This window comes from Aulonocara stuartgranti (genome assembly GCF_965226115.1).
Source record: "Aulonocara stuartgranti genome assembly, chromosome: 6".
Taxonomy (NCBI): domain Eukaryota; kingdom Metazoa; phylum Chordata; class Actinopteri; order Cichliformes; family Cichlidae; genus Aulonocara; species Aulonocara stuartgranti.
In genome coordinates this window covers 39275132-39293463 of record NC_138944.1, presented here as the reverse complement: position 1 = coordinate 39293463, position 18332 = coordinate 39275132, and the positions used below count along the sequence as shown (strand labels likewise).

At 40.2% G+C, this 18332-nt stretch overlaps 1 protein-coding gene across 2 annotated transcripts; it reads left to right on the top strand.

The window, feature by feature from the left end:
* The first annotated feature begins 905 nt into the window (after positions 1-905).
* LOC309709336 (UTP--glucose-1-phosphate uridylyltransferase-like) lies at positions 906-16985 on the top strand. 2 transcript variants are annotated; one of them, XM_082537902.1, is made up of 10 exons: positions 906-1115; positions 3774-3889; positions 5537-5644; positions 10170-10355; positions 10492-10625; positions 13540-13837; positions 13925-14122; positions 15053-15295; positions 15666-15770; positions 16596-16985. In XM_082537902.1, the coding sequence occupies exons 2-10, from the start codon at positions 3791-3793 to the stop codon at positions 16701-16703; spliced, it is 1479 nt and encodes a 492-aa protein (XP_082394028.1). In that variant the 5' UTR covers positions 906-1115; positions 3774-3790; the 3' UTR covers positions 16704-16985. The 2 variants fall into 2 exon arrangements, with proteins under 2 accessions (XP_082394028.1, XP_082394027.1); XM_082537901.1 differs by lacking the exon at positions 906-1115 and adding an exon at positions 2919-3089.
* Positions 16986-18332: the final 1347 nt, after the last annotated feature.

Sequence of the window (18332 nt, the reverse complement as noted above, 5' to 3'; positions counted from 1 at the left end):
ATGAGCACCAATATTGGAAAGTTTTAGCCAGTGTCTACCTTATATGACACTATGTCATTATAAGGTAGACCTTATATGACACTATGTCATTATAAGGTAGACACTGCATAGTGTGGTGTTTTACCACTCTGAAAACCTCAGAAGGCAGAACAAAGCTCAACCCAGGTGGTGATGATACCTTTACTTTGTGATTTCTATTAAATCCTCCAGACAGTTGCAGTAAAAGCCTATTAGCCACAAGAGGGCAGTATCAATCTGCACATAGACAGCTGAGGATTTTTTTGTGTTGCGTTCAGTTAATAATTTATAATCAGACTCTTCCTGTTTGCAACTAAATTAATAGGTAACTATAGGGTTTCAATTGTATTACCAGTGTTTATATAAATGAAACCTTTTTTTTTTAATCAACAATAGAAGATTTCTTTTTCTTTTTTTAATAGAAATGAATACAATACAAATAAAACCAGAGTAAGATATGTGGAAACAGGAGATCAGTAATGAAGGCTTGTTAACTTCAAAAGAATAAATGGCAGTTATACTAAAGCTGTTTTTGTTTTGTTTTTGTAAAATTAAGCACTGGCCTACAAAAGACAGAGAGACAGATAAATGGATCAATTTAAATATCCACCAGCTCCTTTTAAAAGCATGCATTCCTCCCGTTATAACCATAAATAAATAATATAAAGAAATGGGGCTAAAACCTGCAGCAAACAGCATAAAAGTTTTAGATGTGACAATTTTGGGGGCTTGGGGACGTAAACAGGGTTTTCTTGGTTTTCTTTGTAGAGTTTTGCAGTTTGGTGGATCTATCTGTAGAAAAAGGAAGAATGGTTAATGGCCAGCAGCTTCGATTGACAGGCGTTTTTAGCCAATCACCACTTGGCACTAAAGGGCGCACCGTTACGTCACTTACCATCCCGGCTCGCGCTGCGCGGAGCTGGTTGTGGCTGCTGTCAGCTACAAGCTAAAGGCAGGATGACGACACCTTTTAATGTTATTTGTTTTTAAATTAAAATGAACTCCCCGGTCTGAGCCCTACTCGATCCCCGTCTGAAGTTGTCCGTGTTGTTCTCGGGTGTGTTTTGAGGCCCTTCCGTTACTTTGACAGTGTTCAGGTGAGTAAGAGCTCAGTGAGAGCTGTGGCTGCTTTGCACGTTGGTCAAAACGAGTGTTTGGAGAAGCGTAAATGAACATTGAAAAGCGCTCAAACACGAAACTGCTTCTGCCCTGTGTGTGCGCGCTGAACAGAAACGTTTCACCACGGTCTTCACACACCCTACAGCCAAATGGACACACAACAATCTGCAGCTGATAGCTTTAGTGAATTTTAAGCAAACGTTGCAGTTTTTTCTTTGTGGTGCAATGATACGTGCCTTTACGTTGTGCCAGCTGGAGTGGAATCTCAACCTTTGACCTTTAAACAGCAGCGTAAAGGTCAGGGTAAAGGTCACCATTAAAGCTTGCAGGTGATTTCAGCAACAAACCACTGATAACTTGGGAAACCAACTAAATGGATTATCTGAAGAAATATAGCAAAACCTCACATTTAAAAAGGTGAATTGATTTTTTTATTAATATTTTATTTTCAGCATAGCGTTTCTACACGTACCAGTTTTCTTTAGAAGCATAAATTATTTCTGTTTGCACACAATAAAATAGAATAACGACAAAAAAGAATTGTCAACAATATTAGCCCCCTGAAAAACTGGACTAGCATGAAGTACAGCTGTGCAATGAAAATGCTTCATCTCTGTAATGCTCAAAGCAAAATTGAGTTTAATGTGAAGGATAACTTCCAACTTACACACAGTATAAAAACTTAAGCAAGGGTTTGTCACTTGAAAAAACATGTTAAAAAAACATTTTAGACTTTTTCTGTACACCGTATAGAAAAAGCCTGACAGAGATGAAAAGTGGATGATTTCAAACATGCTGAAAAGAAAACTAGTGAGAGAAGTGGCTTAAGACTCCAGAACCACTACGAAGACAGCAATGACTGACTTCCCTGTCAGAAATTGTAGTCTTAAAGAAGGTCAATACCAGAACCTTTTACACACCAAGAAAAACTCCACTTCTGCACAAGCGATATGTTCAAGCTCAGGACAACCTGGAGAAAGATTATGCATACTGGAAGGCCATCCTTTGGTCAGATGACATTAAACTGAAGCTCTTCTTATGTTTAGAAAAAGAAACCCAAAGAACACCATCCTCTCAGTGAAACACTGTGTTGGGAGTATTGTGAAAGGAATCATAAAGAAAGGACGTGAAGAAATTTGAAAGAAACCTCAAGCAGCAGAATTAGATCTAGGTTATCGCTGTGTCTTTCAAAACAACAACCCATAACATACATCATCTCTGGTGAAGAACTACATGGCAAAGTCCAAAGTGAATATTATTGACCGACCTGCACATCCCACTGAAAGGCTGTGGCCATCAAATCTACAGAAGCTTGAGAGACTCGTCAAAGTAGAATGATGGGGTGGGAATCCTCAGGAGGTAGATGTGAAGACATGAGTGGGCAACCCCCAACTGTGGGCAACTGCAGAAGGTAAAATAGACGAACAAACAGTTTTAGGGTGGACCTACTCTGTGACTGAGGAAGTTGTTATAGTATGAGCAATCCTGACCTTGGCTTGTCAGCCAGGTCTACCTCAAGCTTTAAGGCCTTTGGATAGTTTTTATTTTTTAATATAAAGTTGACACTAAAAAAAAAATCTGAAATCTAGAAATCAGATTTTACCTTAACGCAGGACATAAAAAGCCAATCTGTATTCTGTTTCTTAAAGAACTGATTAACTGAATGTTTCAACGGTACACAGCGCCTTGTGACAAACCCCCTGGCAGCTTGTGATTGGTGTGTGGGGTTGGGGGCAGGCCTTGAATTAAGCTTGGGGTCAGAGCAGCGGCTCTGTGAGCTTCCTCTGAGCTGAGGATGAGGAGTATGTGTGTTGTTCTCTGACAGCTGCTCACTCTGCTTTTCTTTGGGACCATTGTTCACTGTGAGCTGACATACCTGCCACCAAAAGCTGCCAGCTGCTTCGTTTCTGCTGAGCTCGCCCCCACTGTTAAAATGACTCTGACTGTAGCTGGTAAGTTTGCATCTTGGTTGACAGGATGGACTTTCTGAGTGCAAGTCTGTTCCCTCAGACATTCGTGTTGTTAGTGTCAATAGATTTTCTGGTTTTTCCTTAAACTCTCAGTCACCAAGATTACCCGAGGGGTAAAAAAGCGACTTGAAGACTCCAGCACGTCCTCAGACATCCTGAAAGTCAGACTTTAGTATTGACACAAACACTGACATAAAAGCACCTCGTACTGTTTTAAAAGTGAGCTTCTGCTGACTGGTTTGTGTTGCACTAACTTTTTTTTCTTATGTAATTCCGTATGTAATTATTTGTTCCCAAGCTTAATGTGTGACCTAATATTTGATGTATTAAGGATAAAGTACAAGCGTTTAATTCCAGAATTACAATTCCTGTCAAACCTGAGCTTTAAAGGTTTTTTTTTTAAAGCACTTATAATTTATGTAGCTGACAGAGAAATAAAAGAACAGAGAAATTAGCTAAATGAATATTAAAATATATTCAAAGTTGCAGCTGGCACCTAAGAATGCAGTAAAGAATAAATTCCAATTCACAGATTATAATTGTTCCTTTAACTGTGGCTCTTTTTCTAAAATATATTTGGAAACCAGTAACAGCCTGTGTATTTAATCTTTGAGCAACACATGTACAGTTAAATTAAATGAAGACGACCCATGCGTATGCTTACAGATCTGACTCGGAGAGCAATGACAGAGTTTGAGGAGAAGCTCCGTCAGCAACATGAGGATTCGATGCACCGCGAGCTGGAGGCTCTGCTCACCACAACCAACAAAGCTGAAGCAGAGGTGGGAACGCCTTTGGCTCTGCTGCTCCCTCCAAACATCCCCACAAATGCTCTGAAACTCTGAAAAATCCTCTCAAACATCACAGGACAGGAGTAAACGTGGGATTTTTCTGCATAGGATTATCTCGTGCAGCCCCAGAAAAGCTTTTTTGTAATTTAATACTATTTTTCCCTCTACAGTTTTGTTAATTGAGGTTTCATTTACCTAATTGTAGTTAATATGTGAGAGAAAACATGCATATGTCAAATAAGGTAACACATACCCATTACTTTTACTGCACGCAGACTGGCGACTGGCCATGTGTACGTTTTTTTTGTGTTTGTTCTTCTCATCCTTCGAGCTTTTGTCATCTTCTTTCTTATGGTTTTGTTAAATTAAAACAAAGTTTCTATCACAGGGTCGTCACAGAGTTGGTGCGTAGGTTGTAATGACACAAAGCGCCATCAGCTTTTTTGCCATTAACTGTTTGGTTTTTACTAGTAATTTTCATTTTGTCAGATTTAGCTCTGAAGCGATGTGGTTTTTGACGGATGCGGTGTTTGCACTGTAGCATAAGACAGCATCTGATTCGCTACTTTTGTTAAATTTGTAATTTTCTGTTACATTCTTGTAGTTTTTGGGAGACACACGAGGTGACAGATGCCATGGACTCATTGATCTGTTATATATGTAGAACAAATGTTTGTACAGAGAGTCCATTACATTCATCTGAGCACGTAGATTTTGTTGGCAGAAATTTGGCCTGACGGGGGAACCTGAGGTGAACAACCCAGAGGTCCTGTAAATGATTCATACCTGCTTCAGTAATCGGCCTCAGACATTATGAAGATTTTAATGTGGTGTAGCTGTCACTCTGAAGGATGAACGAAGACAATGCTGCTCCTTTTCTTTTAACATGCTACAACATTAATTGATAGCTTATAAACCTGTTATGGTGCTAATTTATGAAGCAAGCATATATGAGTAAGTGAAAAAGCAACTTTAGACACGTCTAACCTGTTTTCACAGATGAACTTTGTGTTTGTGTGTGAGGTCTCAAAGTCCAGGGACACTGCGCTTGTGTGAAATGTTTTCAGTTTGTCTTTTAATGAGGTGGTTGTTCGTGGTCGATTATGTTTTTGTGCTGGTTTAAAGCCATTTCACCTCTTGAAACCAGCTGTCTTCATCCAAGTTATGAAGGTTTCATCTGCTATGATCACATAAGAAGTTGAAATTCTAAAGACATCCCTTTGGTCTTGTTCTGCACTAATATACCACAGTATGCACTGTGAATGAAGTCCACTTTGTCCTTGTTATGCTTGTGGGCTACATAAAATATTATTAGGGGTGCACTTTAAGAAACCAGGGTAGACATGTAAACCAACCTGCAGATTAGAGCTTTAATATGATTAGCTGACAAAAACAAAATGTTTGTAAATAAAATCACCTTTGTGTTTTTAGTTTGAAGCTTTTATTGATGTATAGCCAACCTTTCTGGCGTCCGACTGACTGACTGTTTCTAATAAAGCTTATTTTGTATTGATTTATTTAATGTAGGAAGGGTAGTTTGAAAGCCAGTGAAAAATCACTCTAGATAAATGCAACATATAGACGTTAAACATAGATTCCTAATCAGTGAGTTTTGATATTTGACTTCTTTTGTTTCAGATCTCCAGAAAAGATTTTGATGGTTTCAAGAAGCTCTTCCACAGATTCCTGCAAGTCAAAGGGCCTTCAGTGGACTGGGCCAAGATCAGCCGGCCACCGGAGGAGTTGGTGAGCACAAGATAATGTTTCTGGTTAACACGGCTTGAGTTTTGACATTGCAGTGCTCTGTGCTGGTGCTCATATGTGCTTTAAATGTTCCATCTAAAGCGCAAGTACGCAGTGTGATAGTTGCACACCCTCACTCTCTGCGCATCATCTGCACTTGTAGTTTAGTTGGTTACAGTTCTTACTGTCTTGGAATAACTGCGACCACATAATTTCCTCAGGGATTAATAAATTATTCTAGAAGTAAGCTAAATAAAAGTAAGCTAGAATATAACCCATCTGAGGGCAACAGAAATATGTAAGAAAAACCTCACAGTTGGGACCTGCTAACAATCCACAGCTGCTTAAATTGTAAGGGAATAATTACATAATCTACAGATGAGCAAATGTATTTTTCCAAATATTTTCTAACTGCTTCAGTTTATATCTTAAAGCTGTATACATGTTATACAGTATGTGCAGGAGCAGCATCCACTCTTAGATCAACTCCAACCCTGAACAGTCTTTGAAAAGACCTTCTGAAGCTTTTAAATTAAGAATTAAACATTTTTTAAGACTTTTATATGCCCCTAAAAAGCAAACTCACTTACTGCATAGTTCAGCTTAATCATTAATTCAATTCATGTAGAGATGTCCTGTCCCAAGAGTTTGCAGCCAGTGTGGTGATGGGCTTCATGGCTGCAAACACCATCTACACTGTGCTTTATTCCAAACACCAATTTCTTTCACGTGTTTATTTATCCTTCAGATGAATTATATTAAAAGTTCAAAGAAATCAACAGGCAACGTTTTAGAAAGGTGAATTCAAAAATGAACATTTTAAAGATGAGTAATCGTATTATTAGAGTACAATGTTTACTTATTAACTTGTAACAGTGAGGCTAGCGCGCACTTACCTAACTCCAGTCTTTATGCTAAGGTTAACATGCACTCTCCTGACTCTCCTACACCACTGTGGCGACGGGTGTCATACTTCAAAAACAAGCTACTGCAACCAGATCTGAGGATAGTGAACGCTCAGGCCAAAGCCAACTGTTTGTCAGCATGGTGACATTTCACACACATGTTCAGTTCCTGCCTACGGTGTTCCCAAACATATCAGCCAAGTGAAGGTTAGGACTAAGATTAGCCTGACTGCTGGAGCATCTTCCACTCGCACTCCCCTTCTGACCTTAATCACCCTGTGCCTCAAACCACCGCTGTCGTCATGAGCGTGGTTCAGAGAAAATGAGACACTGCGTTCTAAGTTTACTGGTGCAAGACATGCGTAACACTCGCCTTTATATGTACAGCATCGACTTTGTGGGATTTCCATACCTTGGTGATTGAGCATGCATCAAGACAATGTGATGGAGGTTTTAAATCCTTTATTTACACAGTTTTTGACATTGTCCATGAAACCACCCTCACATTTTCATGTGTCAGTTTATTTCAGTCTTCGACTGAATATTTTCCAGAGTTGAAACAAACACTAATATATTTACAGTCATGATGAGCTGTGGATATCTCAAAGGAATATTACAGGAATAATGGATATAATTCATTTTTGCTGTTAAAAACCAAAATCACTGGTGGCCGTGGAGCTGTCCACTTGTTTTCTCAAGCTTTGGCCTCCTGTAGCTCAACAGGCAGAGCAGGTTCTCTATTAATCACAAGGTTTGTTGGTCAGTTCCCGGCTGCTGCAGTCTGCATGCCAAATATCCTTGAGCAAGACACTAAACCCAATTTGCTCTCCAATACATCCACAAACATGTGAGGCAAGACTTTACTGAGGTCATAGAGCAAAGGTCATAGATTCCTCTATAGCTGATCACCTGCAGCTGACCGTCTTTGGTCAGCCTCCAAGCTCACACCATTCCAGTAGATCTTTAAAAACCTCAGAACGTCACAAAGCATGAAGAGAAAAGCAATACAAGATGTCCCAGTGTTTGTTACAGTGTGACTTGCTATATATTTAACAGTTGCTCTGTTGTTGGATAGCTGTTTATAGAAGCACGGGCAGAAATCCAGCTTTGATATGGTGTGTAGTGTGACCATAAATACATGTGTCCTTTCTGTGTGTCACACTGCGTCATGAGGTTTGAAAAGTCAGAAGACTGCACTTCCAAAAGTAACTCTGTTCATTCCAGTTACGGGAGGTTATCTGTTTTGGAAAAAGTTACTGTTTAATAATGGAGCCACAAATATCCAAGTAAAACCTTAAAATAGAAAACTCCTCCTGCCCATAACTGTAGACTACAGCTTCACCCAGTATAGACCCAGCAGGCTTTATTCGGCATGCACCATTTGGAAGCTAAAAAACACCACAGAGATTCAAATTGGTTTCCCTACACATTTTTTTATTTAATTCTTACTAGAAATGATATGAATATACATATATACACATTTAGTTTACTTGTCCATGTTCTAATACCCAGCTACACATATATTTGTATCTGGGTATGCATGTTTGTCTGAATATAAAAAGGGTTCAAGTAAATGGTCTTACTGTAGACATTTGTACCACAGAAACATCTCTCTATAAAAATATACATTAAGTGTTATGTTTTTCCTTATTATCTGTAATGGATATATATGCTGTTACAAACATGGTCAATGTTTCAAATAATGAGGTAATACCTGTGAGCGCCAGACTGCTGCTATCACAGTTTCAGACAGTCTTTTATTACTCTTGGTTCTGTGTAATATCTGCAAGCAGATATTCCTAACATGGATTTGATATATTGGGGAACAAGTGAAAATTGTGTCCCCAAAGTTGATCTGGTCGAAGCAGGAAAAATGGGCAAGCGTGAGGATTTGAGAAAGTTTAAAGAGGGGCAAATTGTGACAGCTGGACAACTAGCTCCCAGTCTGCAGTGGTCAGCAGTGTTGGTCAAGTTACTTTAAAATAGTAATTAGTTACTGATTACTTCTCCAAGAAAGGAATCCTGTTACTTTACTGATTACTTATTTTCAAAAGTAATTCGTTACTTTATTGCTTAGTTACTTTTTAAAAACATGATGCACAACCTGAATACGTAATAAAGCAACAGACCTTTCAGGCCAATTCTATTTTTTCTGCATAATCCATCATATAAAATTGAATCAAATGAAAAAGTTTTTTTTAAAACATTTTTTAGGTTTAATCTTTCAACTTTATGCACATTGCATCAAGCAAAAATTAAATGATATGCAACAGTGTTTGACTTGAAGAAATTTGTTTAACAGTTAAAGCTATTTTCTTCATATTCCAGCATATAAAATAAAATAAAATATTTTTTGTGTTCACACTCTTTCAAATACATGCAAGTAAAACACAGCAAAAAATAAATAAAATCAAAAACTCATCGGCACCGAGTCCTGTCGCTCTTAAATCTATTGTCACCTGTTTAGCAGGAGTGGGGCGGGTGGAGGTTTGCCCGGTGCTGCAGTGGCCATGTCAGCGGGGGGATCCGGGGGTTTCTCTGTGGATTTGACACTCCCGTGGCAGCGTGCTGGGTGCTCGCTCAATTTGAACTTTACTTTTTGTAGAAAGAAGTTTTCTTCCCTCACAGAGTGAACAGCGGACGCTAATGTTTCTGTTACTTTTTACAGAATCAAACTCAAAGTAATGTCAGTACTTCCGAGCTTTAAGCGCTGCACGATCATACTCTCTCATATTATAATATATATCTCATAATATGTTACTCATACTTGTTGATCTGCACACGTCTGTTGCCACGGACGTCGCACGCTCGTACGTCATTGTCATGAGACACTCTCACAAACAAAATCACGGTGCAGTAACACAGCGTGCATACGGGAAAGTACAGTAATCGAATTACTTTTTGCAATAGTAATCCCTTACTTTAATCATTACTTGAGAAAAGTAATCAGATTACAGTAATGCACTACTTTTCATGCGTTACTCCTCATTTCTGGTGGTGACATAGCAGCTTTGTAGTGAACAAACAAATCTAGCACTGATGGGTTTCACTGTGTAACTTGCAGAGCTGTTTGCTGAACCTTATCCGTACCTTATTATATATATCTGTACTATGTAAATAATGTATATTTTTATAGTTTTTTCATTTAAATTATTACAGTACAATATCCTGCACGTCATGGATATATACTTATAAGCACAAACATATGGACTTTTACATTGTTTTTTATATTATTTTTTACTTTTTTACTTTTGTTTCTTCCCCCCCCCCCCCCCTTTTTTTTTAGTTTATGTAAAATCCTTTTTAGCATGTCTGCACAGTCGGGGGGAGTACTTTTTTAGCCAGGAAAAACATTTCACTGTATGTTGTACCAGCTATAACTACATGTGACAAATAAATAAAGAATTGAGAATTGCTGTCTGTGCTTATCAGACTAAAGCCTGGTTGTATTGTTGCATAACATCCTGATGACTTACATGTAAAACAAACTGAACTGTTTGTTCAATCTCACCTTGACCTTAACTTGAGCCTCTTCACTGTTTTGTTTTACAGTATTAAAAAAAAAGCTCTACTCTTCGTAGACTTTTAACTCCCATCTTACTCATTTGTGGGATTTTGCTCAGATCCAGCCCTATGACAGGATCAAGGCGAGGGGACTACCCGACAACATCGCTGTCAGTCTCAACAAACTTGCTGTGGTCAAACTGAATGGCGGTCTAGGAACCAGCATGGGCTGCAAGGGCCCAAAGAGTCTGATCAGTGTCCGCAATGAGAACACCTTCTTGGACTTGACAGTGAAACAAATTGAGGTAAGAATGCAGAAAAACACTGCACATCTTAACCTCTGATGATCAGGATGAGTCCAGGGTCATGTTTTTGCCTCTGGTGAACTACCTTGAGGCAATTGTTGTTCTAACATGGTGCTAAATGATTGTGTGTTTTCAGCATCTAAACAAAACCTTTAATGCTGACGTGCCGCTTGTACTCATGAACTCCTTCAACACCGACGAGGATACAAAGAAGATCCTGCAGAAATACAAACACCACCAAGTCAAAATCCACACTTTCAATCAGAGCAGGTGCAGTGCGCACACACACACACATACGGAGAGTCTGTGAACAAAATCTGTTAAGTATGAAATAAGTGTAAAAAGCCAGAGGTGATTAAAGAAATGGTTCATTATTTTTTGGGTGGATGGAAACAGAGACAGATGGAAGTTACAGTGGGGCAAAAAAGTATTTAGTCAGCCACTGATTGTGCAAGTTCCCCCACTTAAAATGATGACAGAGGTCAGTAATTTGCACCAGAGGTACACTTCAACTGTGAGAGACAGAATGTGAAAAAAAAATCCATGAATCCACATGGTAGGATTTGTAAAGAATTTATTCGTAAATTAGGGTGGAAAATAAGTATTTGTTCACCTCAAACATGGAAAATCTCTGGCACTCACAGACCTGTAACGTCTTCTGTAAGAAGCTTTTCTGTCCCCCACTCGTTACCTGTATGAATGGCACCTGTTTGAACTCATCATCTGTATAAAAGACACCTGTCCACAGCCTCAAACAGTCAGACTCCAAACTCCGCCATGGCCAAGACCAAAGAGCTTTCGAAGGACACCAGGAAAAGTATTGTAGACCTGCACCAGACTGGGAAGAGTGAATCTACAATAGGCAAGCAGCTTGGTGTGAAAAAATCAACTGTGGGAGCAATCATCAGAAAATGGAAGACATACAAGACCACTGATAATCTCCCACGATCTGGGGCTCCACGCAAGATCTCATCCCGTGGGGTCAAAATGATCATGAGAACGGTGAGCAAAGATCCCAGAACCACACGGGGGGACCTGGTGAATGACCTGCAGAGAGCTGGGACCAAAGTAACAAAGGTCACCATCAGTAACACACTTCAACGGCAGGGAATCAAATCCCGCAGTGCCAGACGTGTTCCGCTGCTGAAGCCAGTGCATGTCCAGGCCCGTCTGAAGTTTGCCAGAGAGCACATGGATGATACAGCAGAGGATTGGGAGAATGTCATGTGGTCAGATGAAACCAAAGTAGAACTTTTTGGTATAAACTCAACTCGTCGTGTTTGGAGGAAGAAGAATACTGAGTTGCATCCCAAGAACACCATACCTACTGTGAAGCATGGGGGTGGAAACATCATGCTATGGGGCTGTTTTTCTGCCAAGGGGACAGGACGACTGATCCGTGTTAAGGACAGAATGAATGGGGCCATGTATCGTGAGATTTTGAGCCAAAACCTCCTTCCATCAGTGAGAACTTTGAAGATGAGACGAGGCTGGGTCTTCCAACATTTAACTGTTTAACTCCTCTCTGGAGGGGAGAGGGAGGGGAAACAGGAGGACAAAGGAGGGAACAACTAAGCTGTAGTGCCTCTTCACCTCACTGTACAATACCTTGTGCAATACTTTTGTAAATAGTCAACGGTGCAATAGACTCAATACTTGAAATGTGCAATTCACTTGTATTTTTATTTTTATTCCTATTTATTCTATTTATCCCCTTCGTATATTTTATTTATATTGTCTCTGTATTTATATATATGTGTGTGTGTGTATAACTCTGTAACTTCTGTCGGTGCTGTGCTTTTTTGGAAATCGAATTTCCCAGAGGAACCCACCCGAGGGATTAATAAAGTTCTATCTTATCTTATCTTATCTTAACATGACAATGATCCAAAACACACCGCCCGGGCAACAAAGGAGTGGCTCCGTAAGAAGCATTTGAAAGTCCTGGAGTGGCCTAGCCAGTCTCCAGACCTCAACCCCATAGAAAATCTGTGGCGGGAGTTGAAAGTCCGTGTTGCTCGGCGACAGCCCCAAAACATCACTGCTCTCGAGAAGATCTGCATGGAGGAATGGGCCAAAATACCAGCTACTGTGTGTGCAAACCTGGTAAAGACCTATAGTAAACGTTTGACCTCTGTTATTGCCAACAAAGGTTATGTTACAAAGTATTGAGTTGTATTTTTGTTATTGACCAAATACTTATTTTCCACCCTGATTTACGAATAAATTCTTTACAAATCCTACCATGTGGATTCATGGATTTTTTTTTCACATTCTGTCTCTCACAGTTGAAGTGTACCTCTGGTGCAAGTTACTGACCTCTGTCATCATTTTAAGTGGGGGAACTTGCACAATCAGTGGCTGACTAAATACATTTTTGCCCCACTGTACATATGTCATTGTTAAAGTGGTAAGCAGTAAAACTACAACAAGTCCATTAAAAGGAAAGCTGGAGCGTTAGCAGTGGACAAATAATCTTTGGTGTGTTCTTAAAAAAACAAAACCTGGAAGGAAGACAATGCTGGATCCATTCAGAACATCCAGACAAGTAAAGACCAGATCACTGTCCATCAGACCTGATGTTAATATTCAGGTCTGCACTGAAAAGAAAACTTCATGAGAGCAAACACAGAGGACTCATCAAAAAGTACAATCCAGTGATTTGACTCCAGAGCGAAACAGTCGGATTAGGCTTTAGGACAACGACTATAAGGAAAAATAAGAAAAGCAAGTTTTTAGAAGACTTGAAATGTCTTTTGATTTGAAGTACACTACATGAACTATAAAGAAGAACAGGCATGTATGCATCAGCATTCACTACTAATTTTTATGATGATGTTAAAAAAACATTTCCAGATTCAAGATTCTGAAGACATATCGAGCTATGCTGTCTTCTCTGATTTGGTAGTAAACAGACAAGTACAAAAGTGCACAAAATATAGAAAAATATAATTTATAAGTCAGTGATTTGAGCATTAAACATTTGTGCGCACAGATTTGTGTGTAGAAACTGTTGGTAAATAAGGGCCATCGTTTACATCTGCTGTCCAAAAATAAAAGTGTCAAAGTTGCTTTGAGGGTAAATTTGTTTTGTCCACCATCTGATTTTCCTTCACTTCTCTTGGAATAGAGAGCTCTTCAGTTCTTTATAGTCTAAATGACGGACTCTTTATTTTCTTAATAGGTATCCGAGGACCAACAAGGAGTCCCTCCTGCCAATTGCTAAGAGCATGGGCACCAGTGGCGAAAATGCTGAGGCCTGGTACCCACCAGGGCACGGAGACATCTATGCCAGCTTCCAAAACTCCGGGCTCCTGGACAAACTCATTGCTGAAGGGAAAGAGTACATCTTTGTTTCCAACATCGACAACCTGGGAGCCACAGTTGACCTGTTCATCCTCAACCATCTGATGAGCCAGCCGGCCGACAAACGCTGCGAGTTCATCATGGAGGTCACAGACAAGACCAGAGCCGACGTCAAGGTATGTTTAGTATCTCCCTCATGGCGATCTGGCCCCGGCTGAACAAAGTGTGGCTCGGCCTGTGCAGCCTGTTTCCCTTCTGTCCAGGGTGGTACTCTGATCCAGTATGAGGATCGTCTGAGGCTGCTGGAGATCGCACAGGTCCCCAAGGCCCATGTTGACGAATTTAAGTCTGTTACCAAGTTCAAGATCTTCAACACCAACAATTTGTGGATCTCTCTGCCTGCCATCAAGAGGTTGCAAGAGAAGAACTCCATGGACCTGGAGATCATCGTCAATCCAAAGGTAATCCTGCGGAAATCTTTTTGTTTAACATTATGCTGTTAGACTTGTTTGTAGGAGCTACCACTGCAAAAACATTACCACTAACCTCAGCCAAAGGAATCCAGTGTGCCTGACATGAGTGACACTGTGATTCCCTTTTCATGGATAACTTAAAAAAACACCTGCTCATGACTAAGCAACAATTCTCAGATCCTTCTTAAATACAACCATCCAACAAAGAGGTGCCGCTTGGTGTTGGGAGGAAAAAGAGTCGGATGTCAAACTCAAAACTGCATGTAGAACATATACGTTGCTCCTAGAGGCTGCAAAGTTTGTAACTTGTAATGTCAGAAAACTGATATTTAAGAATCAAAGTACCACAAAATACTCAAGGACCTTTAAAAACCTCATAATCACAGTCCTGAGCTTTTGTGTTCTCTGGTGTTGTGATATGAAGCGATATTTTAAAGGTACTTCAAGTAATGAGGCTGTGAAAAGTTTTGGGGGCAGTATTAAAATGTTTTGGGTGTGTGCTGCTTGTCTTTTACTTTTTCTTTTTAACCCTGCTTCCATTTTCTCAAGAGGCTTTATCAGACGAATACTGTTAATATGTCGTCTTAGGATACAAATTGGTGTTATCATACATCCCCGGCCTTATCTTACACAATAGATATTTTTGACATTAGCTCAGAGCAGTTTTTTCTGCACATTTTGTCAATAGATTTGGTTTATTTTGAAAGCTATTTTTGAACTCAGGACTTGTGTAAAGTCCTGAGTTCAAAAAATTTGTTCATTCCACTCCTTATCGTCCACTCATCTTAGTGGGGTACTAAGTGTATTAGTACCACACTAAGATGAGTGGACGATAAGGAGTGGAATGAACAAATTTGATTATGAGCCTGTTGGAACTGTTTTTCCTCCTATTGACTGAAGCGCTCCATCTCTCTGTAGACCCTGGATGGTGGGCTGAATGTCATCCAGCTAGAGACAGCTGTGGGTGCTGCCATCAAAAGCTTTAACAATGCCATGGGTGTGAACGTACCCCGTAGCCGCTTCCTGCCCGTGAAGACATCATCTGACCTGCTGCTGGTGATGTCCAATCTGTACACCCTGGACGCCGGCTCTCTCACCATGAGCAAGAAGAGAGAGTTCCCAACCACGCCTCATGTCAAACTGGGCAGCTCCTTCACAAAGGTCAGCTGCCACCCAGAAAGCATCATCTCCACTCTCGATCCAAGCCTCTCTCAGCTTCTGTACTTTATCATTGGGTGCAATAAGGAATTGACAGGTTTAATCACGTTATATTTCTAATTAAATCTAACTACAAGTTAACTAAAGGAAAAAAAAATCAGTTCTCAGGAAATGGAAAGATAATGTTTTCAGCTACAACATCATGACCTGCTTGCTGCTCAGCGTAGTGAGAAAGTAGGAGCATGTTTCAGTTTAAATGAAGTTTTATTTAAATAAGTCTGAACAGTCATCTGAAGGTGTTTTATGTTATAATGTTAGAGAGCCTAAATAATAAAATCAGGGTTTGGTTGCTTTTTGCTTTGTTGCTCCACAGGTTCAGGAGTTTCTGGCAAGGTTTGAAAACATCCCTGACATGTTGGAGCTTGATCACCTCACTGTGTCTGGAGATGTCACCTTCGGGAAGAACGTCTCTCTCAAAGTAAGCAACCGCTCCAATAACTGAGGCACAGTTGAACAGCGCCACCTACAGGCTTAAATCAAATACTTCTACAGAGCATTATTTCAGCTCTCTGAATTGAATTAACGTCGAGCCTTATTCGGGCCTACAGTACTGTTCCAGAAATTAGAAAGGAATTCCACCTTAACTGAACTTTGTGAGATATTTACAAATATACTTGCCAACAGAAATGTCCTTGGATAGAATTTACAGTATAAAATGTAAATCTTTCCTTGATACCTCTGTTTATTTCAGCCACTCTCAAGAGAAATTCCATTGCAACTATTTTCTGATTTGAATGAGATCATTTCAAGATGTATTTTGCAGGGAAAGAAACTCAGAGTTAAATCTTAAAACACTGCGACTCTCCAAGGAAATGGGGGGAAACGGCCCCACCTGATTTTGAGGATTATTGCTATGCAGACCAGATTAAACATTTCATTTATGTCCCATGTTAGACAGAATAACGAGCAGCTCCTTCACTTTCTAACTTGACTAACCATTGTGAACAAATTGATTGAAATTTAGAGCAAATAGGTAGTGCATACACAGAATGTTTAGTTCACCTTTTAACATGTTTGCTCAAAGAAAGACCAGCTTAAAGATTTTTAGCCAGACTCAACAGTTTTCATGGAGCTTATCCCAGCTGCCACAGGGCGGGAGGTGGGATACACCCTGGACAGGTCACCAGCCTGTCAGGGCTACTCAACTATATTTTTTAACAATAACCTTTGATTTCGAACAAAGGTTGCAAGAATACGTGACATTTCTGTCAGTTTTTCACTCGTTAATCGTTTTATTCATCAGGGTACTGTCATCATCATAGCCAATCATGGTGACCGGATAGATATTCCTGCTGGAGCCATGCTGGAGAACAAGATTGTTTCAGGAAATCTGCGGATCCTTGACCACTGAGGCCTTCTGGGAAAAATGCTCAAAGCCATTTGGATCTTAAAGATGACTTTTAAGAGATTCTGTTCTTCTGATGAACAGCAGGGTTGTTACAGCTTTTGTTTTAAACAGTTGTGTCAGTGTAAAGTCAGCCTGAAAAGGTCAGAGGTCAAATTCATCGTGCTTCCAAATTTCTCCAGCACTGTGTAGAAGAAATTTGCTGTTACTGCAAGACAATCACTGTAAAGTCTGGCTCACTGTGGTCATCTTTTTTCTTGTGTCAATAAAAAAGTGCAGTACGGGTCAGCAGAGCTTCCTGTGTTTTGTGGAAACGTCGGACTCATTCTTTATTTGTTTTATGTTTTTTTGTGTACAAGGTGAGATCAGAAAGTTCTGTGAACAGGCCCAGAAAAATGAAAATGATGGCTGATCTCACAGCGCCTCTGTGCTATTCTCAGAGTTGCTGCTACTTCTAATCACTGCTGCATCCCTTTACTCCTGCATCAATGTGTTGGGTTTGCTCAAAAACATACAAAGTCATTTGGATCTTATAGGTAGACAGGAGCATTAAGAGCTGTGACCCCATTAGCATATAAAGTGATTAAACCTGTCAATTCCTTATTGCAGCCAACGATAAAAGATCAGTGAATAATTATGCTCCTGGTCTTGCTCGTCACCTGACACTCGGCCTTAACTTAAGATCAAACAGACTTAAAACCCGTTTGATCTTAGTTGCAGACTCAGATTGGATCACTACTGATGATCCTCCTCACAAAACTCACAAATGATCATTTCATCACAGAGCACACAGTGTTAAATGGTCAGAAGAGAGATTCGTATATACTAGAATTCATGTTTTTGTACCCAAATCAAAAAGTAACTAGAATAAATAATAAAGTGCTTTTTTTGGTTTACATTTTGTCATTCAGAGCTTGCACATAACTACTGATTTTGGTCATTATTTATACTGTTAATTTGGGGCAGCTGTGTTCTGTTCGCCTTGTAATTGGAAGGTTGCCGGTTCGAGCCCCGGCTTGGACAGCCTCGGTCGTTGTGTCCTTGGGCAAGACACTTCACCCGTTGCCTACTGGTGGTGGTCAGAGGGCCCGGTGGCGCCAGTGTCCGGCAGCCTCGCCTCTGTCAGTGCGCCCCAGGGTGGCTGTGGCGACAATGTAGCTGCCATCACCAGTGTGTGAATGTGTGGGTGACTGGACGTGTAAAGCACTATACAAATACAGCCCATTTTACCATTTGTTCTAATAAATAAATATACACCAGTCCCCCTTGCTGGAATCTGCTTGAGCTGCTCCTCCAGTTTCCTACCCACTGGGATCACTTCATCTGCTCCAGCTGCCTCTTCAGCTCCTGGCACTCATCTTTTTTCCATTTTCTTTCTTCCTGATGTTACTGTCTGCATTTGTGATACATGTGGCAATCTCAGCAATCTTCTCCTCCCTGTCAGCCACCACCATCTCTAGTTGGCTGGCGAAAAGCTGCTTGGAACTCAAATTGTCACAGGACCATAACCCTGCTGTTCTCAAGCACCTTTGGTGTCGTCTCCCATCAGGGCTTGGGACTTCCAGTCCATAGATGGACTACACATGTTTCTTTTCCAAATATTTATTTATAAGTGACTTATGTATGTATGTATGT

Coding starts and splice junctions, on each gene's coding strand:
- LOC309709336 (XM_082537901.1), top strand. Junction 10,626..13,539: donor CACACTTTCAATCAGAGCAG/GTGCAGTGCGCA, acceptor TTTTCTTAATAG/GTATCCGAGGACCAACAAGG. Junction 13,838..13,924: donor AGACCAGAGCCGACGTCAAG/GTATGTTTAGTA, acceptor CCTTCTGTCCAG/GGTGGTACTCTGATCCAGTA.